Source organism: Oncorhynchus gorbuscha, linkage group LG17 (genome assembly GCF_021184085.1).
Source record: "Oncorhynchus gorbuscha isolate QuinsamMale2020 ecotype Even-year linkage group LG17, OgorEven_v1.0, whole genome shotgun sequence".
In the NCBI taxonomy this organism is placed as follows: domain Eukaryota; kingdom Metazoa; phylum Chordata; class Actinopteri; order Salmoniformes; family Salmonidae; genus Oncorhynchus; species Oncorhynchus gorbuscha.
Genome location: NC_060189.1, coordinates 24,880,712 through 24,906,494, shown reverse-complemented (window position 1 = coordinate 24,906,494; position 25,783 = coordinate 24,880,712). Strand labels below are relative to the sequence as shown.

Genomic DNA, 25,783 nt, shown 5'->3' with positions numbered 1-25,783 from the left:
CAGAACACCCAAGGCTCTAATATTCCCACAGCAGGCAACAGAATCTGAAGGACTTATAGGAAAGTGTTTGTACATTTTACTTGATTGCTTTTTTTAAAACCCGGCTGCCGTTTTCGAGGTGGGAATCATAAGTGAGTTTGTGTGGGTGTTTGTTTGTGAGGAAGTGTGTGTGTGTGTGTGTGTGTGTGAGCCACAGAAACTTTGTGAGGGGTGGGGTGTAGTACTGTACAAAACAGTGTAGCGTAAACTGTGCCCCATGACCTGACACAGTGGGTAGCCCACAGCATCCTGCCCTGCAGTGTGGAGCTTCTGTACAGTAGAGGAGGCACACATCACATCAGGAGCAGGATCCAGCCCTCTGGGGACGAAAGACTCAAGAGGGATGCTATAGCTAGCAAGGAGTGGCTATGGAGGAAGGGGAGGGACATCTCAGTGTGCCGATGCAGGTCTGTCTGAACTACAGTATGTTAAGCTCTTATTTGTTGGAGAGTGAGTATCTCTACCTTAGATTGTCGGGCTGTTTCCCTGTGTATTGTGTATCTCTCCCTGTGCACGGCCGTTCAGTTTTGTGGTCTGCACTTGCTCACCAAGTGATGCAGTCACAGCTACTGTCTTTAGTGAATGGTTATTGGTTATATTTAATTTCTGTAATATTCACCATCTCAATCCTTATCATTTCATCTATATCTAGTATGATGGAGCATCACCATTATACACTAAAGTAAAAGAAAATATAATTTTAATACATGTCATGCAAGTCTCTCTTGTGCTTTTGGTTACTGATGGGTTGGGCCACAGTTGGGCATTTGTGTTATTCCATCATTTTGTTTGTATAAACAGCCGTGTTCATTGTTGGATAGCCCTTTCACATTACTGTGTCATTACTGATATCACATTACTGTGTCATTACTGATATCACAGTACTGTGTCTCTGGCTGTATTGCTTGTAGGAAGAGCGCTTTTGCTTCAAGTCTGTAGTCAGCTTATTTTTTACTGTGCACAGCTGTACTGTAGTTAAGTGGTTAGAACTCTTATTGGCAGTGAACACTCATTTAACAGATAATGAAAATGGCATGCTGGGACAGTGAGGAGGGCAAATTCGATCACTAGTGTAGAAACGCATCTCCTCAGACACCGTGTTGGGTCTGATTTGGTCCTGTATCCATGGGAACTTCCCTCCCAGTGTTGTCCTCAGAGAAACCCAGATGCTCTGGGCAGCAGACAGATACTGCACAATGATCTGATACCAATCTCTTCACAGATGGCTCTCTACATGAGTGTGCCCAGTGTGAAGTATATGCCTAGTGGTTCTATAGTAATTTTCAAATCTCCATTCATGTAGCCATGTCCCAGTCTGATTTTTGCATCTGCTAGCAGTTCATCAGCTCGCCCAGGAAATATCTGCTTGTTGCTCCAGCTCTCCATCTGCACAGCGAGTGTCCCACGGTGTACTCTAACATCACATACCGTAAAGTGCCCTAGATTCACAGGAAGTGACGTCATTGACGCAGTCAAATCACACCAAAGTGCAGTCCATTAATGTTTTGAGGGTTTGGATGCCTAGTAGCGTTTCCTTGCTCTCTGCAGTTTTGGCTGCCTTTTTTACTGCTGCAAATAACTCTCAGTTATTAAAATTAAAGCATAACCTTGTTAAACATGTCTCCTACTCATGTCTAAGTATTAGTTTGCAGTACAGCAAGGTTCAGATAGGGCTTAGGTGATGATATTGACTTTACTGTGTCCATTTGTAGAGTGAAAAGTGCATACAAATACTGTAGAGCGAAGAGATGATCTTTGTATTGATTGGTCAGAGAGCTTGGGAGTGTACGTAGCTGCAGTTGGCTTGCTCAGACCCTGACCGAGGCCACAGCAGCGTGAGTGATGTGCTTATCTGTGTTCTCATCCATACCCAGGGAAATCCACAGATGCTGTCGATAAACTCTGTACCTCAGCAAGCTGCTCATGGATCAGTTGAGTGCACAGTGAAAAGCCTCTAAGCTACGCAGTATCATGAATTACTTCATTTTTACAATACCAATTTAGTGTACATCACCTCGTTTATTGTAAGCAGTGTTGTGGTGCATACTTTAATCAATATTTTCCTGCTCCGGTGGTTCATCTGTTGCTCATGATTTGCGGTTCTTTAATAAGCCATTCTGCTGGGAATGAAGCCGTATCTGTAGGCTACCCCACTGAATTGTTCACCGCTTCCTGTCACTTCCTGTCTGTCTGTGGGCCAGTGAAGATTGACGGCCGCTCGTTATCTCCACATGGCGCTCCAGTCCACTGCTGCTCTGCGTTCACACGGCTTTATAGAGACCATCCATGGCTTTTTAATAGACCTTCATGACTTCCTCATACTCAGCTCATGGTGAAAGCCACACGCTTGTGATACTAGGACTGGCATCACTCTGCCATGGCCTGTTGACAAGACCAGGGAACATCATCACGGCTTGATAACCACTCGGTGGGTGTTTCACCAGCCATAAATGTCATGACTGACTGTTGATGGGGTGAAAAATAGCGGAGGCACATGTTAAACCTATCCTAGTTTTTAAGATCCAACTATAACCAGAATGTTTGATTTACGGCTTAGTTTTCTCTGAGAGAGGAACAATAATATGCCTCGGTATGATGACAGCCTACGGTCTTTTGACAGGTTGTCTGTTTTTATCACTGGGAAGATGCTTCAGATGATGGCTGTGCTGTTTAGTAAGACATCCAGGCTATTGGATATGCACACTTACTGCAATATCCCCAAGGATAGAAAGGACTCTACAGAGGGTGTTGGGTTACAGTTTCAGGAGTCACTTCTTGTTTAATGTGTGGGGTGCGCTGGAATCAGACTAACAAATGGGCCTTTTGTATTGGGGTGAATGGGAAAACGACAAACTACTATGGCAACAAGCGACGTGAAGGAAGCTCATGCCAAACATTATCTCATTGGATTGATGAAGCTATTAGTTTTCACCTGGTCCTTTGTGACCTCCAGATAAAATGTGTTGTGTGTAGGCACACAGACCAAGGTCAATGCCATGCCACTTGGGTCTGAAGGCATTGGAGGGATCCTCTTTGTGCATGTACAGACCGGCTGAGAGTGGCCCTTAGGGAATCCACACTGTTGTCTCATTTTATTAGTCGTATGTATACAGGATACACATGGTGTTCACCGTCCAACCAAATGCTTATTTGTTGTTTCCTCCTTTACAATTGCATACCTTTTCAATACTAATCACTTTACTGTTTCTCTCCTCAGTTGTGTTTGTATGACTTCAGCCCCTGAGACGTAGGCCGAGGCTCACTCATGGCGGACTCTAAGCTGTTTGCGACGGGGGCGCCCCCTCTGGATGTGAGGGATATGGAGCTGGATGTGCTGGGCTTCCTGGACTCTCTGGGGGAGGACAACATCACTGCGGCAGAGAGGTGCTACCGCTCCCACTCCCGCAGCAGTGTCCTGCAAGGCCTGCCCTTTGGAGGGGTGCCGACGGTCCTCGCCATTAATGTTGTCATGTGGATGGTATGTTGCTGACACAGATGTGTGTGTGTGTGTGTACACACACACACACACGGATACATGTATGTTCGCATGCACACTACAGTGTTACGACAATCTCAACCTTTCATTTTATCTCTGATGCCATGATAGTAAACATAGTTTAGTATCATGTTTTAGTACACTTTCTTATCCTTCCCAGATAGAGGAAGTGGTATGATATGAAAAGAAAGAGGCTTCGCTTTTTATTGGCTATCTTGACAACTCCACTTACTCCACCTACAAAGCCTTCACATTCGTGTGCACATGATGCATAGACTGTACTCATTCTCCTCCTCTCTCTAGCACCGTATGTCGCCATGCTCATACTGTTTCTAAATATGCAGAAGGATTACCCTCCCCACTCCAGGATAATAATAGATCTAAAATGAGTGAATGGACACATCTGTTCCACTGTCAGTTCTTGTCAAACTAGATTCCCTCTCTGTTTATCAGTCTGTCTACCAGCCCTGTTTAATTGACTCGCTGTGATTGTTCCCTGGTTGTCAGGACAACACAGAAGGTTAATAGCAGTGTCTTAACGAAGGGTCCAAATGAAGTCAACTTGATTACCCCCATGTGACGGCAGCATGCCTCTGCACCAATCAGAACTTCACACAGAATAATCATCTGTGGGGCATCAGCAGAACATGGACACCCACGCAGGGACAAGAAATAGAAGACAGTAGAGAGAGGTGGAGAGAAACAGGGATATCATCTATGCAGAGAGCTTGCGAATTGCATTTGGCTATGAAAGTAAAAGCAGAATTTATGAATCTCATCACCGCTTAATCCAATACCTTGTCAAACATTGTCCTCATTACCCATGCATGGCTTTACACCATTAGGTAATGTATAGTTCAACCTCTTTAATGAGAGGTCTTGCTTCTCTTTGAACAACATTCTACTCCTCCTTACCCAGTACCCACTATCTCATCTAGCCAGCAGATGATTTACACTGCATTCAGAAAGTATTCAGACCTCGACTTTTTCCACATTTTGTTACGTTACATAAAGCCTTATTCTAAAATGTATTAAATTGTTTTTTTCCCCTTCGTCAATCTACACACAATACCCCATAATGACAAAGCAAAAACAGGTTTTTAGAAATGTATCACAACCCAGAAAGGTTTCCTCCAGACGTGACACTTGGCATTCAGGCCAAAGTGTTCAATCTTGGTTTCATCAGACCATGTTATTTTTTTACTGGTTTTTGCTTTGTCATTATGGGGTATTGTGTGTAGATTGACAGAGGGGAAAAAACTATTTAATATATTTTAGAAAAAGGCTGTGACCTACAGTGTAACAAAATGTGGATAAGGTCAACGGGTCTGAATACGCTATTTTATAGATCTATTCCACAGGATATTGTGTAAAATGAGAGATGATCATGTTTTTTTCCATACAGTGTATTATGTGCTCTCCAACACATTCTCTCTCTTTCTCCTTCATAATGATTCCCTGGGTCTCACTTCCTGTGTGTTTTGAGAGCAGGGGACAGGGGTCTATTCACAGTTGTCTTGCTATTAACCAGTGGGCCTAGATGTTTTTGTTCCAGCCCCAAACCTATGTTTAAATGTTTTGTCTGATAAGAAAATGTTTTACTGACACATTTTAATGACAAAAAATAAACAATACAATGTGATGCGCTAGTCAGTAGCAGGCACTGCAAGAAGCCTCTGTAGTGACGTAGCTACTGACTGGTTGGCTAGCTGAGACCGAAGAGACGAGAACGTTTTTCTAACTGAAGTATATATTCTGACAGTGACAGTGCCCTCCTGTGGACTGAAGCAGTACTACAATATTTAACCCTGTTTTTAAAATTAGCAATGTTGAGGTGGTAGAACTGGCTAAATGAAGTGAATCATAGAGGTCTTATAACCTATTCCATTCTACAGGTAAACATTTCCATATAGGCTATAACTTTATTTTTTAAATAAAAAATAAAAGCTTATTAAATTGGTGAAATTATTTAATTGAGCATTTATTTTTGTTCCTATTTTATTCACTTAGCTATTTACTTTTTCTAGTGTTGCATTGTCAAGTAAGTAAGCATTTCATTGCAGTGAGTATTTCATGTGTATATGAAAAATAAACAAACTTGAACTTTGATGGGGAGAGGAGAAAAGATGGCCATTTTAGTGTTTGTTCAGAATATTGAAAATGCATAGGCCCTTAATTTATCTGACCTCAAATGTTGTGTCATTTGAAAATCTCACACTAGCTGGTAGAACTGACGAGGTCTTAACTTATCCATTCTACAGGTACATTTTTAGGGGCTTTATGTTTCTTTGTATTCATATAGCCTATATTGCTTCTTATCTGTCATATTCGGTTGTGTTATGCGCAGACTTGAATTTGTCTTTACAGTTTAGATGCCCTGGTCATGTCAGTATACACTAACTCTAAAGAGCAACTGGCCCTACAAATCAACTTCTTTAGAATACAGCATGTGGCTTCGATATGAGTCAGGATCATTTTGGTCATGAAATCGGTCTCATCCAAAACTGAGTTTTGTGAGACTTGTGGTCATGACTGCATCACAACCTAAATTAAGGTTGGTTTTGTTTCAATCCTGCCCACAGCTGGCAGCACACAAGTAATCATCACACTTAAAGGTGTGCAACATCAACATATGGTCTCATTTACATTGTAAGTTATTCACCATCTCCAACTAGCCCTGGAGATGGGCTATCCAAAGTCAGTCAGGTCGCACACCAGCTGGCTGACGCTATCAGGCGAAATGATTTGGCTAACCCTTCCCACCTGCGAACACACGAGACACCCACATCAAGCCACACCCCGAAACTTACTCACGTTTGAGTCCAGTCGTGTGACCGCTAGCATTTCTTAATGACTCAAATCATCTAAAACGAGGCCATTTGCCCTTTCAAACTAGACATGACAGACAAGACACAGAGACGGCAACAGAAGAATAGGTGCTGGAGAAAATCCCCAGACCGCACCGAGACCTATATTTGAAGTTGTCGGGTAGTTTTTGCAATACACTATAGATGTATGTGTTTCAGAGAACAGAGATCCACAATAGCAACTAATTGAGTACTTGCAATGTCTGCTGTGGGAAGGTACAAGTTACCTGAAAAATATCTAGTCTTTCAATGTTCTAATCTCTCAATATTCCTCTCAAAGTGCACCAAATTCATGCATTTTGCTGTTGAAATTCCATACTGTCTTTGCGCTAAGCTCCCAATGTCTTCAAATCATAGAAACGCCCCTGCTATTGACTACAGTAACCTGACTATACATCCTGACCCCTCCTTGGTAGTTTCCAAGACAACCAACAACATACAACTCTTAGGAAAATAAATTGTTATTGTTGCTGAATATTATTTGTGCTTTCCTCATGATATTTATTTCTATCTGAAAATCCATGATATTCATGCAAGTCAAAATAGAATTTTTTTTTTTATGTTTAAGACTTAAATGAGAGATGGGTGAGTGTTCTGAGGAGCTCCTTGTGTCCTATAACTCATTCTTTATATTTCAGTTTCTGTTACTGATCTTCTCCTGTTTGAGGAAGGCTGCGTGGGACTATGGCCGTCTGGCTCTATTGATGGAGAATGACAGGTACAGTAAAGCCTTTGCTCTCTCATCCTCCATGCATACTCCGTATGTTATAGGTTTGGTTTATGAGTTGAGGCAACACTCAAGATCTCCATACCAGACCTATGCTTTCAATATATTCCATGTATATTATAATTCATGACCACTTGACAATGCTCCTTGATATTAGCTCCCCCTCCTGAGAAGGCATGGTACTGCTCAGGCATTCGCATACTAATAATCGCCATATCTGCAAATCGTCATATCTAGGAGAACCGAAGTTCCAAATGATGGGCCTAATATAGTGTATAGGAGGTCATACAAGAAGTTCTGTAGTGATTCACATGTTGATGTAAAGAATATTTGCTGGTCTGTAGTGTGTAATGAGGAGCAACCAGGTATGAGGCAAAAGGTATGGCAATTACATCTGTCAGCCCAACTGATTGGCAAACGTACTGCAAATTAAGAAATCCTGTGACTAAACTAAAAAGAAATGGAAAATATACTATGAAACAAAGATGAATGATAGTAAAAAGCTTTGGAGCACCTTAAATTAAATTTTAGGACATTTTTGGCTCCATTCATTGAATCCGAGCCCATTCATCACAAAGCCCTGGCAAGATTAGCAAATTTAGGGATGACATGCTAGCAACAAATGCTGACACTACACATCCAAGTATATCGGACCAAATTCTGAAAGAATTGTACTTTTGAATTCCGCGAAGTCGGTGTGGAAGAGGTGAAAAAATTGTCTTTCAACAATGACAAGCCACCGGGGTCTGACAATCTGGATGGAAAATGACTGAGGATAATAGCAGATAATATTGCCACTCCTATTTGCCACATCTTCAATTTAAGCATATTAGAGTGTGTGTGTGCCCTCAGGCCTGGAGGGAAACAAGAGTCATTCCGCTACCCAAGAATAGTAAAGTCCCCTTTACTGACTCAAATAGCCGACCAATCAGCCTGTTACCAACCCTTAGTAAACTTCTGGATGATTTTTTTTGGACCAAATACAATGCTACTTCATTGTAAACAAATTGACAACAGAATTTCAGCATTTCAGAAGGACACTCAACAAGCACAGCACTTACACAAATTACTTATGACTGGCTGAGAGAAATTGATGATTGTGGGGGCTGTCTTAGACTTCAGTGCAGCTTTTGACATTATCGATCATCGTCTGCTGCTGGAAAAACATGTGTTATGGATTTATACCCCCCTGCTATGATGTGGATAAAGAGTTACTTGTCTAACAACTCAGAGGGTGTTCTTTAATGGAAGCCTCTTAAATATAATCCAGTTAGAATCAGGAATTCCCCAGGGTAGCTGTTTAGGCCCCTTGCTGTTTTTGCTAACCACATGCCACTGACTTTGAGTAAAGCCAGAGTGTCTATATATGCGGATGACTCCACACTATACACGTCAGCTACTACAGCGACTGAAATGACTGCAACACTCAACAAAGAGCTGCTGTTAGTTTCAGAGTGGGTGGCAAGGAATAAGTTGGCTCTAAATATTTCTAAAACTAAAAGCATTGTATTTGGAACAAAACACTCACTAAACTTCAACTAAATCTTGTAATAAATCATGTGGAAATTAAACAAGTTGAGATGACTAAACTGCTTGGCGTAACCCTATATTGTAAACTGTCATGGTCAAAACATATTGATGCAGGTGTAACTAAGATGAGAAGTCTGTCTATAATAAACCGATACTCTGCCTTAACAACACTATCAACAAGGCTGGTCCTACAGGCCATAGTTTTGTCGCACCTTGACTACTGTTCAGTCGTGTGGTCAGGTGCCACAAAAAAGGACAGGAAAATTGCAATTGGCTCAGAACAGGGCAGCACGGCCCAAGGATGTACACAGAGGTAATATTAATAATAAGCATGTTAATCTCTCCTGGCTGAAAATGGAGGAGAGATTGACTTCATCACTACTTTTATTTATGAGAGGTATTGACATGTTGAATGCACCGAGCTGTCTGTCTAAACTACTGGCACACAGCTTGGACACCCATGCATACCCCACAAGACATGCCTCAAGTCCAGAACAGACTACGGGAGGAACACAGTACTACATGGAACTCTATTCCACATCAGATAACTGACGCAAGCAGTTCCCCTTATGGAACAGCGGGGACTGTGAAGCAACACAAACATTGGCACCGACACCTGCACACACACACACACACACACACGATAACATGTGCGATATACGTACACATGGATTTAGTACTGTAGATATGTGGTATTGGTGAAGTAGGGGCCTGAGGGCACGCAGAGTGTTGTGAAATCTATGAATGTATTGTAATGTTCTTAAAATTGTATAAACTGCCTTAATTTTGCTGGACCCCAGGAAGAGTAGCTGCTCCCAGGGATCCATAATAAGTACAAAATACTTTGAAAATACTCTGTTTTCCCTGGCTTTCTTGCTTTGAATGAGCTGTTACAGAATTGCATTGCTTTACTATAATTAGTTTTTTACACACATCACAATCTGTGAGTATCTATTTTTGTTACAAGATCTCCAATGTTGATACCATAATATTCATAAAGCATTCATGGCACACACACACACACACACACACACACACAGTAGCTCTGTAGGAGGATTCTGATTTTTCTGACTTTTAGGACTTTTTTTTTGCTTTCGAAGTGGTCTGAGGTCCAGTCAGTAGTCTGTGTGGGTCTGCAGATTGAGGCTCTGCAACAGCTTACTTCTGCCTGACTTGGAGCTACTCTCCAGTGAGCGTGGGGTTGATTAGTTCTGCCTGACCAGCAGCGGCTCTCTGCTACCCCCGAGTCAGCGACATCTGCCGAGCAGGCTGCCGTCGCGCTAATTCAATTATACTGCTTAAAGTGTCTCGCTGTCAGCGACGTCGCCACGAGAGAAGCACCACCAAACTTAATCATCACAATGCTTCATTGGATTCGTCTAGCTCCTTTATTTCCCCTCACATCATTGATATCTCAGCTGCGCTGGAGAACCCTCTGTTTCAGTTTGACTTGAGTTCTAAGAGGAGTACAGGGGCCTGCATGGTAAAGCTATTAGACCCAGCCAACACTATTAGCACTCATGCTGTCTGCAAGCTCTGTGCCCACCTGTCTGTGGGAAGGAAAGGATATTAACTTCCCACAGTCACTCAACGCTGTCCATGTGACTGTGTAGAAATCATCCTTCCAAGAATGTGTTTAATGGCTGTAGTCTCATATCGCGCTGACTTGTTGCTCATGCAGTACAGTACCTTCCCTCGTGGGATGGCAATCTACATGATAAGCTTCCTTCCCTCCTATTCTGTAGGAAGGAACACATTGTCCATCAATATGATAAACCTGGTATTTCTTCTGCTTCTCAGCCTCACGTCCTTGTTCTACGGAGAGCAGAGTGAGAAGGAGAAGTCCCCGTCCGAGTCCAGCCCTTCAGACTCCGAGACCAAGGACTTGGTGAGTCCAACTGTTGTTATGGCTCCAACTCCAGACCGTAGGATCGGTCTAGGGGCATAGCTTATGAAGGGTGACCTTTTTGAGTGTGAATTAAAGTGGGGCACACCTATTTCTGACACTTGACCAAAGCACTTGTCCTTAATTGAGTTGATAAAACGTCCAACTGCACAAACAAAATATGAAAAGGCGGACAGTTCAGACAATGACTTCATAGACACCTGCGTGACTGGTTAGGGTCACCACCACCATCGACGTGACACACCATGTTTATGATGGCGTAGGACTGACTCAGACATGAGGTCTTCTCCAAGAGTTTGACAGCAGTAAAGTCGTTTATGCCTCAGACTAGACCTATTAAAGCCCCATTATCCTCTCAGCTCGTAGACCTTAATGTTATGCAAATGACAGATGCGCGGCGAGCCAGGCGTGCTGTGCAATGCCTACCACAGTCTGTCAGCGATTTGTATTTAATAAGCGATCCACTGAATGTTTTATGTCTTTGCTCCGTCTCTAGGGCTTCTGCTCTTGGCTTACAACAATCTATCATATGAAGTAAGTGTACATCTCTTGACCCTTGAACTCTCAACCCCATCCTCGCTTCTATCCTCTTTTATTGCTCTTCTCTTCAATGTTGTCATCCCAAAACGCGAACTCGTGTTAAATCTCATTAAGCAGTGAAAACAAACGAGTGTGTGCTCATGGGATCCTTTGTGCCATGATTTACCATAGAGTATTTGCACTTGCTCGAGTCTGACTCACTTTCACTCAACAAATTTAGGCCCGTAAAACAGTGACTTCCTCTGTGTCCATGGTTTCCAAAGTATTATGGTGGAGTTTGGGTGCATCTGGGTGCTGTTTTTAGTCCTTGTGTTAGTAGCTGACTGTATACCTCACCCTGGGATCCCTGGAAAAGTGCTAACCCACCCTGATAGAGCTGTGTGGCCTGGCCTGCCTCCATGCTGTGGGACCAGCAGGCACCTCCTGTTTTTTCAGAGACAAGTGGGTTTTCAGACCCTCCACTTGGGCTCCCCTTAGCCACCACAGGTTTGGCAGGAGTGGAGTGGAGTGGCGTAGTTACAGAGGCTTGAGGAGCAGGCCCCACAATATCACTACCGTGGAGTACCTCTGAATCTGTCTTGGCACAGAAGGCGATTCTACACTTCCCTCCCCAATCCCACACTCTTAAGGGAAAAAAGGTGCTATCTAGAACCTAAAAGGGTTCTTTGGCTGTCTCTGTAGGATAACCTTTTGAAGAACCTTTTTGGGTCCCAGGTATAACCAAAACGGGTTGTGTTATGGGGACAACCGAAGAACCTTTTTGGGTCCCAGGTATAACCAAAACGGGTTGTGTTATGGGGACAACCGAAGAACCTTTTTGGGTCCCAGGTATAACCAAAACGGGTTGTGTTATGGGGACAACCGAAGAACCTTTTTGGGTCCCAGGTATAACCAAAACGGGTTGTGTTATGGGGACAACCGAAGAACCTTTTTGGGTCCCAGGTATAACCAAAACGGGTTGTGTTATGGGGACAACCGAAGAACCTTTTTGGGTCCCAGGTATAACCAAAACGGGTTGTGTTATGGGGACAACCGAAGAACCTTTTTGGGTCCCAGGTATAACCAAAACGGGTTGTGTTATGGGGACAACCGAAGAACCTTTTTGGGTCCCAGGTATAACCAAAACGGGTTGTGTTATGGGGACAACCGAAGAACCTTTTTGGAACCCTTTTTTCAGTTTTATTTTTCAATTTATTTTTAATTTCACCTTTATTTAACCAGGTAGGCCAGTTGAGAACACGTTCTCATTTACATCCCAGCCTGCTGATTCTGCCATCCTGGGAAGATCCTCTCTCTCTGTGTTGTCTCTCCAGGGATGATGAGATCAGGAGTAAATGTGGCATCGACGCTACGACCTACCTGTCCTTCCAGCGCCACATCATCCTGCTCATGACCGTGGTCTGCCTGCTGTCTTTGGCCATCATCCTGCCTGTCAACTTTTCCGGGAACCTCCTAGGTAATTTAGAGGGAGGCCTTGGCCCGTGTTGGGAGGCCCAGGGATATCCTAAACGGCAGGGGAGGTAGAGGGGCACCTCGCAAGGAGAGACCAGGCCACACATGCATATGCAAACACGCAGATGCACGCGTACACACACACACACACGTGGGTGGGCTTGCACACACACACACACCACAGTTATAAACACAAACTGACAAAGTCTGTCCAGGGACATCCGAAACGTAGGCCACACAGTCAAATGCGTGCGCGCGCGCACACACACACACCACAGATACAAACACAGACAGACATTGTCTGCAATTTGACTTACTGCTCAATTGAGTTACATTAGTGGTATTTAACTTAGGCCTTCCCCAAGCAAAGTATGAATATGACAACTTTAATTTCCTCCCGACATAGACTTTGGTGTCAGAGGTTGTTAGCTGTAATGGATAGTAGAGTAGATGACAGTTGGCAGTTAAATGTTGCGCAAGCTCCCATATAGAATGTAAAGCAAACACATTTGAGGTCTGGGGGGACCAGTGTTCTCCATAGCCACTTTATTACTGTTGGCTGTCATCTATATGGACCATTGTGTCACCCTGTCATTAAATTAACCAACACCCTTATATCGGTCACCATAGAAACAGTAAATAAATGGAGCGAAACTAAAATAGAGGGTGGAGACGTGACTAATCTCGCAATTTTGTCTTAAACTTTTCACTGAGTTTTTACTAAATTGGATGAGACAATCCTCTGTTTGATCCATTTGCCATCTTAACCATGTAAAGATGATGGTATTCCTTTTATAGTTTGACGTCTCTTTCTTACAAAAAAATGACTGTTCAACAAATAACTGTCATGTTTTCTTTTCTGTAGGGGATAATCCTGAGAATTTTGGAAGAACGACTGTGGCTAATCTTCCTGCAAAGTAGGTCAAAGGCCTGGGTCTTCTCTTTTTGCCAACTTCAAGAAATGTTCATGAATATCTTGACCATCATGGTTATTCAATAGTCATGTGAAATGCCTTTTCTTGATCTTCTCTTAGGGACAGCTTCCTGTGGCTCCACAGTATCTTTGCTCTGCTCTACTTCATCATCACAGTGCTGTGTATGGCTCACCACTCCTCACGCCTGGAGTACAGAGAGGACGAGAAGGTGTGTGTGTCAGGGCTCCTCAAACCTGGCCAAATGCACTGGTGTAAAGTAGTAATTTAAAGTGTTTTTTGGGGGGGGGGTATCTATACTTTACTATTTATATTTTTGACAACAATTCCTAAATAAAATAATGTACTTTTTACTCCATATGTTTTCCCTGACACCTAAAAGTACTCGTTACATTTTAAATGCTTAGCAGGACAGGAACATGGTCCAATTCACTCACTTCTCCAGAGAACATCCCTGGTCAACTACTGCCTCTGATCTGGAGGACTCAATAAAAATATATGCTTTGTTTGTAAATGATGTCTTCGTGTTGGAGTCTGTAACTAAAAAAAAAAATCTAAAAATGGTGCCATCTGGTTTGCTTAACATAAGGAATTTGATTTATACTTTTACTTCTGATACTTAAGTATATTTAAAACCACATACCTTTTAGACTTCTACTCAAGTAGTATTTTACTGGGTGACGTTCACGTTTACTTGAGTCATTTTCTACTAAGGTATCTTTACTTTCACTTAAGTATGACAATTGGGTACTTTTTCCACCACTGGCCAAATGTGTAATGATTACTAGGTAACATAGTCAGGTTACTGTCTCTGAAAACTGAAAGAGACACTGTTTGATGTGTGTAATGCATGGTTACCATCTTACTTTTTATTATTGGCAAACTTATTGTTGTTTTTTTGTCAGGTGGCCAGGACTCTCATGATCACCTGCATCCCCAGAGAGATCTCCGACCCAGGCCTCATCACAAAACACTTCCAGTAATCTTATGTTTACTTCTCACTTCTTTACGCACTCAAAATACTGCTGATGGTAATAAACCTGGTCCCTCTTCCCTCCACTCTAGTGAGGCTTACCCCAGCTGTACTGTCACTGACGTCCGCTTCTGCTTCAATGTACACAAACTGATGCTGCTGGACTCTGAGCGGTACAGTAACTATGACAATATAGAGAAGTTAGTCGGTAATCCAATACAATCCCTGTTTTGTTGTTTTTGTTTTTTCCTCTGTGCAGATTTGAGTTGTTGTGTTTCAGACGGAAGGCGATGAAGGGAAGGCTGTATTTCGCCACTATGTCCCAGAAGGAGGGGAAGATCATGATTAAGACCCACCCCTGTGCTACCATCTTCTTCTGTGATGTGTGCGGCTTTGAGCAGGTACTTTTGTAACAGAAACGTTTGTGAACCTTGGTCATAGTAATTATGGTGCATTGATTGCGTTTTGCCACTGGATGGCACTAAAAAACTACATTTGATTTGCGTGGCAATGTGCAGTTTAGTCTGAATAGAAATTCAATAAGGGGCATGACTAGACTTGGTGAATAATACTGGTATGTTGCTAATCTATATTTTCAACTCTTTGCAGGTGGATGCAGAGCAGTATTACAGTGAGCTAGAGGAGAAACTGACCGATGAGTTCAATGCAGAGAAGCACCGCATCTCGCTCAAGAGGCTGGGCATCTCCTTCGTGACTTTTCGGGATGAGAGGATGACTGCTGTGTGAGTGAACTATGACCTCTGACATGTTAACTCACTGTTCTGCAGTCTCCCGCAGTGCATGCATGGCACGCCAACATGTTACAGGGTTTGATTGAATGTGCTCATGGGTGTGTCTCTGCCTGTTTTTGTGTGATGACGTTGTGTTTCTCCCTACAGTATTGTCAAGGACTACAGCCGGGTTGGTTGCCGTCGGAGACCCAAGCAGTCTAGCATCACCACGGTAGTTCAGTCTCACAGGTGGGGTGTAGGCTATGCCCCAGCTCCAAGCGACATCATCTGGTGAGTGAGGTGATCTGAAAGTAGATCATGGCTTGAAATTCCCTCCCATTTGGTTATCTAACTGTACTTAGGCCGGAATTCAACCTGACTCATATTAACGAGCTGTGCCCTGCCACAGACTTTTAAAGCTGTTTTGCAGAGGTCGTTAATCTGTTACTTTCTCTTACAAGAGTGCCGTCTCTAGTCACTGCCATGTGGCCGTTCCACTCAACCACTTAACCATCTTAATTAGATGGATTTTAGAATTATATTTGTGTGGGGTTATCTTAGATGGTGTGTTTTTTATTTTTTTTAATGAAATTGTTTGTTGGTAGTTTAGTGTATTTGAGATCAGTTATAAAATGAAGGGTTTAGATGATAACCATCAGCCCCTCTGAGGTCACATAATGTGAGTGTTACATGTGTATGGTGGGATTAGCCGGTGAGGTATCCCCGCCACGCGGTGCTCGCTGTTTGTGCTTCATGCCTCATTGGCTGTGTGTATGGCAGTGTGTGTTTGTGTGGAGGGAGTAGTACTGCTTCCTGGTGCAGGTAGTCTAGACAATTGTGGGGCTCCCGGTCACGGCCGGCTGTGACACATTGTCTCTGCATGTCGCTCTGGGTAACCGACTGTTTCCCTTCTTTAAAAAGGAGTGTGATGTGTCCAACCTGGTATCCACTCCAGAGTAGTCAGTGCGCTGGAGCATACTCCCTCTCACTTTAGGGGTTGCTTTTGTTGTATTCATACTTTGTGGGTTTACACAGTAGTACAGATTAGTGGCGATATGACGTGAAGGATTTTGGATAGATGAGTATCTGACTTCTTGTTTACCTCTGTCTCCAGGGAGAACCTGTCGCTGTGTGGCTCACGCTGGTGGCTGCGCTTTGTCCTGCTCAATATCCTCCTCTTCCTCCTCCTCTTCTTCCTCACCACGCCCGCCATCATCGTCAACACCATGGACAAACTCAACGTCACCCGGCCTGTTGACAGCCTGAGGGTCAGAATTCATTTCAGAATTAGTGTTTGTGGTGCTGTACCAAAGCAAATAAACTCCAGAATTAACTATATCAAAATGAACTCAATGTTTTGGTTTCTCCCCATAGAGCCCGATCATCACTCAGTTCTTCCCTACTCTCCTGCTCTGGGCGTTCTCTGTCCTGTTACCCTTCATAGTCTACTACTCTGCCTTCTTCGAGTCTCACTGGACCAGGTAGAGTACTGAACTGCTGCAGGCCCCAGCAAACACTGTCTGACACTCAACCTATGGCCTAGTTCTGTCCCTGAACACCTTATTCAACAGTTCTCTCTCTCTCTCTCTCTCCTCTCTCTGCGTGCTCTGTCTGCCTGTGCTACTTCTCTAGTCAGGTTGTCATAGTGATCTCTGTAGAGATAATGATATGCACAATGGTCACTATGCACTGAGGAGCAGAATAGCTCTGCATCCGGAGGAGACAACCTCACACGGCACCTATGAGCACCGTCTCTTTACATAACCGCCCCCACCACCCACCCGTGTGTTGTGAAGGCGTGGTGTGTGAACGACTGAATGCAAATCAAATGTTTACAGTTATTGGTGTGAAAAGCTCTGCTCGTGGTAATGAGCCCACTATGAAGTCCTTTACATTTGAAATGGTGTGAGGGAGTGCAATTCTGTCATATACTGCATGTTCCAAACGTGTTTTGTAACTGCATGTCCTCTGTTGTAATGTGGTCTATGTCGTGGGGGTCCTCAGATCCAGTGAGAACCAGATCACGATGCACAAGTGCTTTGTACTGTTGGTGTTCATGGTGATCATCCTGCCCTCGCTGGGTCTCTCCAGGTATGAATATAGAAACATACATGCTGACCGAACAGCTCATTTATAGTTTCCTGATATGATCGTTACAGAGATTACACTTGATCCAAGACCCTGTGCTTCTACTCTAATGTACCTGTGGTTCTTTCATCTCCAGTCTGGACCTGTTCTTCAGGTGGCTGTTTGATGTCAATTTCCTGGAAGACAAGAATATCAAATTTGAGTATGTTTAATAGTTCTGGCCTCTAATGCCATGGTACCATATGCTTAGCGGGCATTGAAACAACTGCCATATACAGCGAACATGCACCTAGGCTTTGCTTCCTCTCCTCTGTGTGCAGGTGTGTGTTCCTGCCTGATAACGGAGCGTTCTTCGTGAACTACGTGATCACGTCCAGCCTGATCGGCACAGCCATGGAGCTGCTGCGTATCCCAGCTCTGATGGTGTATGCGCTGCGTCTCTGCTTGGCCAAGCCCGGGGCCGAGCGCATCCACGTCAAACGGGTGGGAGGAGCAGTATTTGACTGTATTATTTGTGTGAATTATTGATGTAACTTTTCTTTTCAAGTGTGTTTTGTCTGTCTCTCCAGAGCCAGGCCTATGAGTTCCAGTTTGGTCTGCAGTATGCCTGGACCATGTGCATCTATGCTGTTAGCATGACCTACAGTATCACCTGTCCCATCATCATGCCCTTTGGTGAGTGTGTTTGTACGCGCCCCCTCCTCCCTGTGTGTGTGTCCGCTCGGTGTGGAGTGGAAGCCTCTCTCCTGCTACTGTAATGTTGGTCACCTCTGCTGCCAGCCTGGTGCAGACTGTGTGAAGTGAATGTGCTGTAGTCCCAGACACTCAGACACAGCGAGCTGGGAGCCAGACGCCCACTTTACTCCTGTCTCTGCCCAGAGCTGCAACAATCCTTTATTTACTACTACTCTCCAGGCCTTGACACATGCCTTCCACATTGTATCAGTCCTGGGCTCAACTGCATGCTGTCTTTAACCTGTGATTCACTATGTAGCCCAGAGTTGGTCAGTTCCAACTAAATTCCGAAGTCAACTGACAGGAATGCGAGTTGAATTGACCACAACTATGCTTTAGACGGAAGTTAACAATGTTATAATAGGTGATTGGCTGCATATGTCCTCATCAGTCAGCTCTGTAATGTCTGTCTCTCAGGGCTGCTCTACCTGATCCTGAAACACATGGTGGACCGCTACAACATCTACTATGCCTACGTGCCCACCAAGCTCAACCAGCGCATCCACACTGCAGCCATCAGCCAGGTCATCGTGGCGCCCATCCTCTGCATGTTCTGGCTCCTGTTCTTCTCCGTGCTCAGACTGGGTGTGTACTTCCTGTTACCGTAGTCTATCAAACGGACCAATACATGTGGGCTAGCCACTGTTAATCAGATATAGCTTAGTGGCAGCTAGAGTGGGTCATATGGTGGTGAGGTCTTGATTGTGGTTCTTCTCTTTCCTTTGTGCTCCAGGCCCAGTGCATCCCATCACCCTCTTCACCTTTGTGTCCCTGCTCTCCTGCCTTGCCTTCTCCCTCCTTGGCCTATGCCTTAGGAAACAGCCAGACAAGTCATCAAGCTACCAGGTCAGCTACCGTATTAACAATTGGACATAGTGGAGTTTTTAATTTACATTTTATTTTACCTTTATTTAACTAGGCAAGTCAGTTAAGAACAAATACTTATTTACAATGACGGCCAAACCTGGACGATGCTGGCCCAATTGTGCGCAACCCTATGGGACTCCCAATCACGGCCGGTTGTGATACAGCCAGGAATCGAACCAGGGTCTGTAGTGACGCCTCTAGGCTAGTAAAGCCTTAACAGTTTTTTAGGATAAACTCTAACGTCATTGATTAGGCCTAAGTGCTTCAACCATATGCAATGTCTTTATGTGAAGTGGTGTTTAAGCATCTGCTGTGGCTGTGCTGGTGAGATTGAATCCCAATCAGAGATTATTCTTGACCCCTCCTGGACTTCTGGTGGGTGTAGATTAGAGCACAGGCCCTCAAAGGCTAAATGACTTCTGTGCCAATGTGTTTCAGATGTCAGACCAGGTGTCTGCTGACCAGCCAGCAGAAGGAGCCTTCACTAATGCAGAGAGAAGCTCCACCCCCTCCACCACCCCATCTAATGTACCTGCCTCCCTTCAATCACACCACTCTCTCAATTCCTCACAGAGTTGTACAATATTCTCATAACAAGATCTGTATGGGTAATATCTCAGTTGTAGTCATTAGTAACTTATCTCTGTCTCTGTGTCCCTCTCCTCAGCTGTTTCTGGCATCTGTGTTGCTGGAGCCGGAGCTAGGCCTGACCCCGATGCCCTCCCCAGCTCACCAGAGCTACGGGACCATGGCCAGCTCCCAGGACCGAGAGGAGGAGGAGGACCAGGTTGAAACCGTTGAGACAGAGCTCCAAGAGCCGCCAGACCCTTACTACGCCATGGACAGCCCAGTGGGTAACCAGTGACCTACACCTGTGATATAAGGGAGCGAAAGATGCCACAATGCTGCATATTTACCTTTTAACCTCAGAATCACATCCAACTGCCTCAGCCCCTCTGACTGGACCCATGTTTGTGAGACCATTTGGATTGTGTCTTTGAAGGTTCGTTGGAACCCAAGGCTGAAATAATTTCTTCCTCAGCCCTGTGGCGGGGATGTGGAGAAAGGATGCAAGTGGCCTTCTCTCCCTCAGTGTACAGAAGTCAAAGTGACCACACCACAACATCTCTCAAAGCTGTCATCATAAATGAACCATACGGAGGATACTTCAAACAAAAGTGCTGTCATTTTCTGACTTACTGCTTCATAATTTTCTCCCTTTCTTCCCTCTATAAGTTGCATGGAATGAATTCACTAGCGAGGAAGGACACTGGGACAGGAGTAGGGGTGGATTTCGCCAACTACCCTACTAGACAGAGTGGTCTTGGCTCTGGTGTGGTAGGGCTCTGTGAGGCAGAGGGTTGCGGGTTGTAATCAAGCCATCTGCAGTGAGAGAACAGGACAGACGGATGGAGGGCAGAGTGGATCTCAGAGCTCTAACACTCCCTATGGAGGAGAAGGCACAAGGAACCCAATGGGACCTGATGCTATTGTATTTTTGTTTTGTCACGGTTGTTGTTTTTGCTATTCTGTAGATGCCCGTTGTATGTGATATTATTGTGCTGAGGGGCAGGCTGCTTATTGTTTAATAACAATGTATTTATGGTGCCATCCCTTTATTGTTTATAAATATGACTGTGAAAAAGGTGTCTTCTTGTTGGACAAAGTCCAGGTAGTCAAAACATGATCTCCAATTTACTTTGGTTTTATGTTTTGCATAAATGTCCGGCAGCAAAAAGTAGTCAAGAAAAAAAATACTAATCGTTCTCTATTGCATCGTGGTTTCAGTAGTCCAAACCAGTCCTCTCCACTGCATGTTGAGAATGCTGTATAAGAGAAAGGATTTGTCTGTACATTGAGGGTGGACATGGAGTATGACAAACTAAACGGCTTTCTCTAATGCTGCATAAGACTCAGCTGACAGTCATACAGTAACCTTTGCTAGAGTTGTATTGCAAGTGTTTTGCTGCTCGACGGCGAGGTTTCCTTGCCAAACTGAATGTAAACTGATTGTGGTTAGTAATCGTGCTCTCTTGCTGTGCCTTGAAGAAAATCGCTCTTTCGTCTAGCAATCCAGCATGGCCCGAAATATGCTGCATGGACTGAATTAAAACCAGGGAAAAGATGTAGACAGACTTAAATTAACAAACACACACAGAGTAGCGTATGGCCATAGTTCTATCAAATGCCACCCATAACCAGCTATTATGTTACTCCCATCATTTGTGTGAGAAGCCATCTTCCTATGAATAGTTCCCTCAGCCAATAAACAAGCAGGGTTTAAATAAGTATTATGCAAAATACTTATTTTCGGTTTAATTTGAGTATTTAAAAAATAATGTGGCCAAAGTCCGCTTCTATTTAAAGTATTTTCAAATAATTTCCTATGAATTGCTTTTTATTTTAAACAATTAAATATGTCAAATTAAAATAACACCCCTAAGACCAGGTTCAAATGCATGGTATTAAAATATTTGTATTTGAAAATACAATTGTCTGTATTTGACTATTTTCAAATACTTTACAAATGTATTTCCCAAAATACATTCTAATATTCAACTGCTTGTATTTTCATAACAAAAACATCTAAATACCTACTTCAAAGTGCATTTGAAAGTAATTTAAATACCCAGATCTGACAAACAGTGTGCTCCACAGACCACTGAGCTAATGATGTTGACTCATTATGTGCTGACTGGATTTTCTAGTCAGATTTTTTTTTTCTCCAATGAAATCATTTGGATTGTAGCTTAAGGTGCCTTGTTGTGGGTGTCACTCTCTCTGTCTGCAGTTTCTAACTGTTGTATTCTGTGATCATATAACCAAGCTCTTTGTAGATTCCTTTGAAACTTGTTTCTCTGGTGTCTTGGCCCTTCCTACAATGTTATAAGTTATTGTTAATTATGTTTGTCATTATGCATAAATGGTGGTTCCTGGTTTTTCCTGAACCCAAAGAAAGCTACAGAATATATATAGAATAGTACTCCAAAATTAGAAATGTAAAATTGTTTGCCTAAGAAATGTCACCCAAAGATACAGGTCCAGGTACTTTAGTGCATCCCTGGGAATTTTGCCATTTTATGGTCATTGAAGTATATTCTTTAAATACCCGGTCTTTATTTGCTATAATTTGTTATTATTATTATAAATAGTGTTTGTTAGAAGTGGTTTTGTGAAACGGACAGAATATTATACGATAAATCTAGTGTGTCTTATAAAATCTAAGTTATTTGTTTAATTTCAGGGGAACTAGAATTGTTTTATGAACAAATGTCCAGCATAAAAACAAATTGATCATCCCAAAACGAGTCACTGTGTTATGTTCACGGTGTAGGCCTACGCTACCATCTGAGATGTTAATTGTGGAGAGCAACACAGTAAAATCAGTTTGAACAGCACATCACAGAAACCATAAACAAAAAAAGTGCCTAAGCTCACCAAATGTGTGCTCTGGATTTCAGCATGTCGTTTCACAGGCCATGAAGTTAATATATAGGCGCTACTTGGTCAATCCGATGTCTGCATTGGCCGTGCAGCATTTACAGCGGTACGGCCTCTTCAGAAGTAGGGGCATTCATACTTCTTGCGCTTCGTGGAGCAGCGCAGAGCTGTTGTCAAGGAAGTGAGCTTGTGTTTATACAGGACCTCCCGCCCCAACCTACCGTCAACCAATCATGTAAATGCGGAGCTATATGGAGCTCTCCGTTGCTACAAAAGTTGAGGCTACGGCGACGCAGTACAGAGCTCATTTTGGCCTCTGCATTCCTCCGTAGGCTCCGCAATTGCGTCACATCATCCACACGGTGCCTCCTACCACATTTTCAGATCAAGCATAAATGGTCTCTTCCTATTAAAACATGTTAATCAATTTATTTTTGTTATGGTGGTCATAACGGTTGAGTAAACATCAAAAAGAAAGCTTGGTTCTTTATGTTCCAAATACAATGAGTGTGGGAATGTACTTGTAAAACTCACTGAGATTTGATTCCAAATTTAGCTCTGTTGTACCTCTTTGTCATTTGTGCTCATACATCAAATGCTCTTCACATGGGTGCCCTGGCTCTATTTTGGGGATACAGTGGTTTTCCACTTAGGCCAAGCTCTTATTTTCATCCTTTACAGGAAACTGGTGTGTCCTTACTGAAGTACTACTTATAGATTTCTCTGAATCATTTACTTTTGCAGGGAAATAAAGTAAAACAAACATTCTGTCATCTTGATGTAAATGTGTGGCTTGTTTTTCTTTTTTAACCTGAGGTTGAGGAACAGTGGGAGAGTGTATAGCACTGACCTCCCACCGGACATGCCTGAGCTGTTCTGTGTCGAATGTCTTTGAAGTGCTGTGAGTGCAATTCAAGTTGAATCCATGGCCACTAGTGCCCCACATCTTGTGCTACAGGGAACAGGCTCCCTTTTCTCCTCTGTCTCCTGTGGTCTAGGGAAGGGGACAGAGTCACAAGTTCAGCAGAAGGCACTGCGCTTCCTGTCAAGGAAAAAAACCAAGGGGGACCTGCTGAGAGTTGACCAGGCTTTTATAGTGTTTTTTTTATATGGTGTGGTTTCTCATGCTGGCCATGAGAAAATGTAGTCTACAATTGACAGCGGCTCGTTGTCCAAGCACGTTTGGATATTCAGCAATGAGTGCTAGGTTCTCACACAGGGTCCAAGAGAGAAGGTTAACCTGCCATCATTGGTCAATTTGCAATCATTTAAGAAACATTTTCATAAACTGGTATTGTTCTCAAACTATTGTCCTCAAATGTTCTGATTTGCAATGTATGTGCCATACTAAACATTTTTGCATCAAATTATATTTTAAACTTCCTTTTCAAAATCCCCAATTTTGTCAAAAGGCATTTTAATGGTCAAGCCTGTTGGTTCTGAATCAAGGTTGTGTGGGGAATGAGTTTCTCTGCTGATCAGATTTGTTCACAATGACCATGAATTTGCCTGGCAGCACCATGTCCCATTGTTAATAGGAAAGACTGCGCCCCGGTCAGAGCTGCAGAGACCGGGTTAATGCATGCAGGTGCTCACCTCCCTGATGACCCACTGTTTGGAGAAGTGCTTCTGCATACAGACTAGCCCTGGTACAAGCCTGTGTGCATACTGGAGACCTCATTGGTCCTGTAAGCTTCATGTGGGGATTGTAGGTTGAACGGGGGCAACTCATTGAGTGAGGCTGCCTGTCGCCAGAGCATGGTAGAGAAGGAAAGCTGAGTCTCCAATACCACTGAATAACATCGCCCTTAGTGCTGTGCATCAGCATCCCTCAAATCTACGCTTAGTGCGCTATCAATAATTCATTTACAGAGACTTTAATATGGGGAAGATAAAAACCTATTATTCTGATAAGTTTTTTTGTGGGATAAATCACTGCCATTTGACCATTGAGAGAAATAAAACGGCTGATATTTTCCCCTGTCACCACAGGCAACTGCTTGGAGCACGCTTCTTAGTGAAAGGTGAATTCCTTTGGGTGTGTGGCACAGAGCTTTTCCTCTCTCATCTCAGAAGCTCAGAATAGAATGTCTCTACCTCCTGCAGCCCACCATATTGTCTTTTCCCCCACGGCTTATGCTGCCTCCTTATTTCCACATGCAAATTCCGCTTAATCAGTTGCTGCTGTTTTATATTTACATATCTTTAGTTAGAAATTATGTAAAGAAAACAAAGCACAGCTTATATTTTTCACCCCCAGATTGCATACGTTTTACAGGAGACTTGTAGATGCAGGCTATAGTTGTGAGTGTACTCAGACAGATGATCAGTGTGTTCCAGGGCTTTGAAGGCCAGACCGGGGGGGACAGTGTCTTGCTCTCAGATCTTGGAGGAGATCGATGTGAGATCCAGTGTGGAGCTGTGAAGGTCTTGGCAGGCAGCGTGTCACAGAAGGTGGAGCTCATTAGAGGAACGTTGTCCTCATGAAATGCCACTGTCTCCATCTCCCAGAAGAGGTGTCAAGACCTGTTATCTAATGCAGGAGAACAGTGCCATTAGAGAGTGGCTTCATCTGAGTGTTACCATGGCTTCATACTTCCATTAGAATATAACCTTTCTAATGTTTATACTGCAAGTCAGTCAAGTGAGAGAGATACTACCTTACTGGAACAATGTTCTGTATCCCTGCCTGTACTTTTTAGTGGAGCAGTCTGTACCAACAGAGAAAAGCATAACAAGCACTCTATGCCAATTGAGACACCTCAAGTTAACTGGGAAGTCAGTTGTAAACTCTAAGCTTTCAACAGAAAATCTTTACCTGTTTATGACATGTTAACAACACTGTAATAAAACTGTCATGAAACAGCAGACAGAAGTGCTTTTCCTCTGGTTGCTAAGGTAAGTGTTGACGTGCAGCAGTGGTGAAGCCATCAGTGCTCAGCTGCCTCCAGGCTGGATGATCTTAGAGTGCTAACCTGATTAGCCCCAGTCTGCTAGCCCCCTCCATCTCTCTACAGCCCCCTTCTCCTCTGTATCATATATCTGCCGCCCGCCAGCCAGCACCACTTGAGGAGAGTGTCTGTCTTCCTTCCACTTTGGACCTTTGCTCCACAGTTTCCATGACAACATCCAATCCCCCTTCATTCCAAAACACATTGCTTGTCTGTTGTCTTTTCTGCCTGCTTTTCTCTATCAGTCTCGACTGATCCTCCAGCAGCTATCAGGTATGGTAATGTACAATGTCCTCAAGTGGCCTCATGGGACAACTGTTGATCACTCTGGAGTACAGATACTTACCTCAATTATTCTGTATCCACCCATCTCTTGTGTATACTTTACCTATGGCAATTGGCCAAACCGTCTCTATATCCCTACATAGGCCACTGGGTTGTACAGCTGCTGCTTCACAAGACCTTTATACCTATAGTGGAGGTGAATACGCAATAGCAATCCTCAGCG

General features: G+C 43.5%; 1 protein-coding gene across 3 annotated transcripts in view; it reads left to right on the top strand.

The window, feature by feature from the left end:
* Positions 1-23,097, top strand: part of LOC124002011 (calcium permeable stress-gated cation channel 1-like) — a 34,648-nt gene extending 11,551 nt beyond the window's left edge. Inside the window, exons 1-23 of one of the 3 annotated variants that reach the window (XM_046309224.1) lie at positions 14-131; positions 3,257-3,517; positions 7,041-7,120; positions 10,460-10,547; positions 11,062-11,099; positions 12,419-12,561; positions 13,423-13,474; positions 13,592-13,700; positions 14,395-14,468; positions 14,555-14,635; positions 14,743-14,863; positions 15,072-15,205; positions 15,362-15,484; positions 16,308-16,461; positions 16,568-16,674; positions 17,198-17,284; positions 17,418-17,483; positions 17,602-17,764; positions 17,851-17,956; positions 18,434-18,601; positions 18,750-18,862; positions 19,322-19,411; positions 19,551-23,097. In XM_046309224.1, the coding sequence (XP_046165180.1) occupies positions 3,305-3,517; positions 7,041-7,120; positions 10,460-10,547; positions 11,062-11,099; positions 12,419-12,561; positions 13,423-13,474; positions 13,592-13,700; positions 14,395-14,468; positions 14,555-14,635; positions 14,743-14,863; positions 15,072-15,205; positions 15,362-15,484; positions 16,308-16,461; positions 16,568-16,674; positions 17,198-17,284; positions 17,418-17,483; positions 17,602-17,764; positions 17,851-17,956; positions 18,434-18,601; positions 18,750-18,862; positions 19,322-19,411; positions 19,551-19,748 (2,508 nt within the window). In that variant the 5' untranslated portion in view covers positions 14-131; positions 3,257-3,304 and the 3' untranslated portion in view covers positions 19,749-23,097. Of the gene's footprint in view, positions 1-13; positions 132-319; positions 447-3,256; positions 3,518-7,040; positions 7,121-10,459; positions 10,548-11,061; positions 11,100-12,418; positions 12,562-13,422; positions 13,475-13,591; positions 13,701-14,394; positions 14,469-14,554; positions 14,636-14,742; positions 14,864-15,071; positions 15,206-15,361; positions 15,485-16,307; positions 16,462-16,567; positions 16,675-17,197; positions 17,285-17,417; positions 17,484-17,601; positions 17,765-17,850; positions 17,957-18,433; positions 18,602-18,749; positions 18,863-19,321; positions 19,412-19,550 lie in introns of those variants that run through there. The other 2 variants (XM_046309223.1, XM_046309221.1) reach the window with 2 other exon arrangements.
* Positions 23,098-25,783: the final 2,686 nt, after the last annotated feature.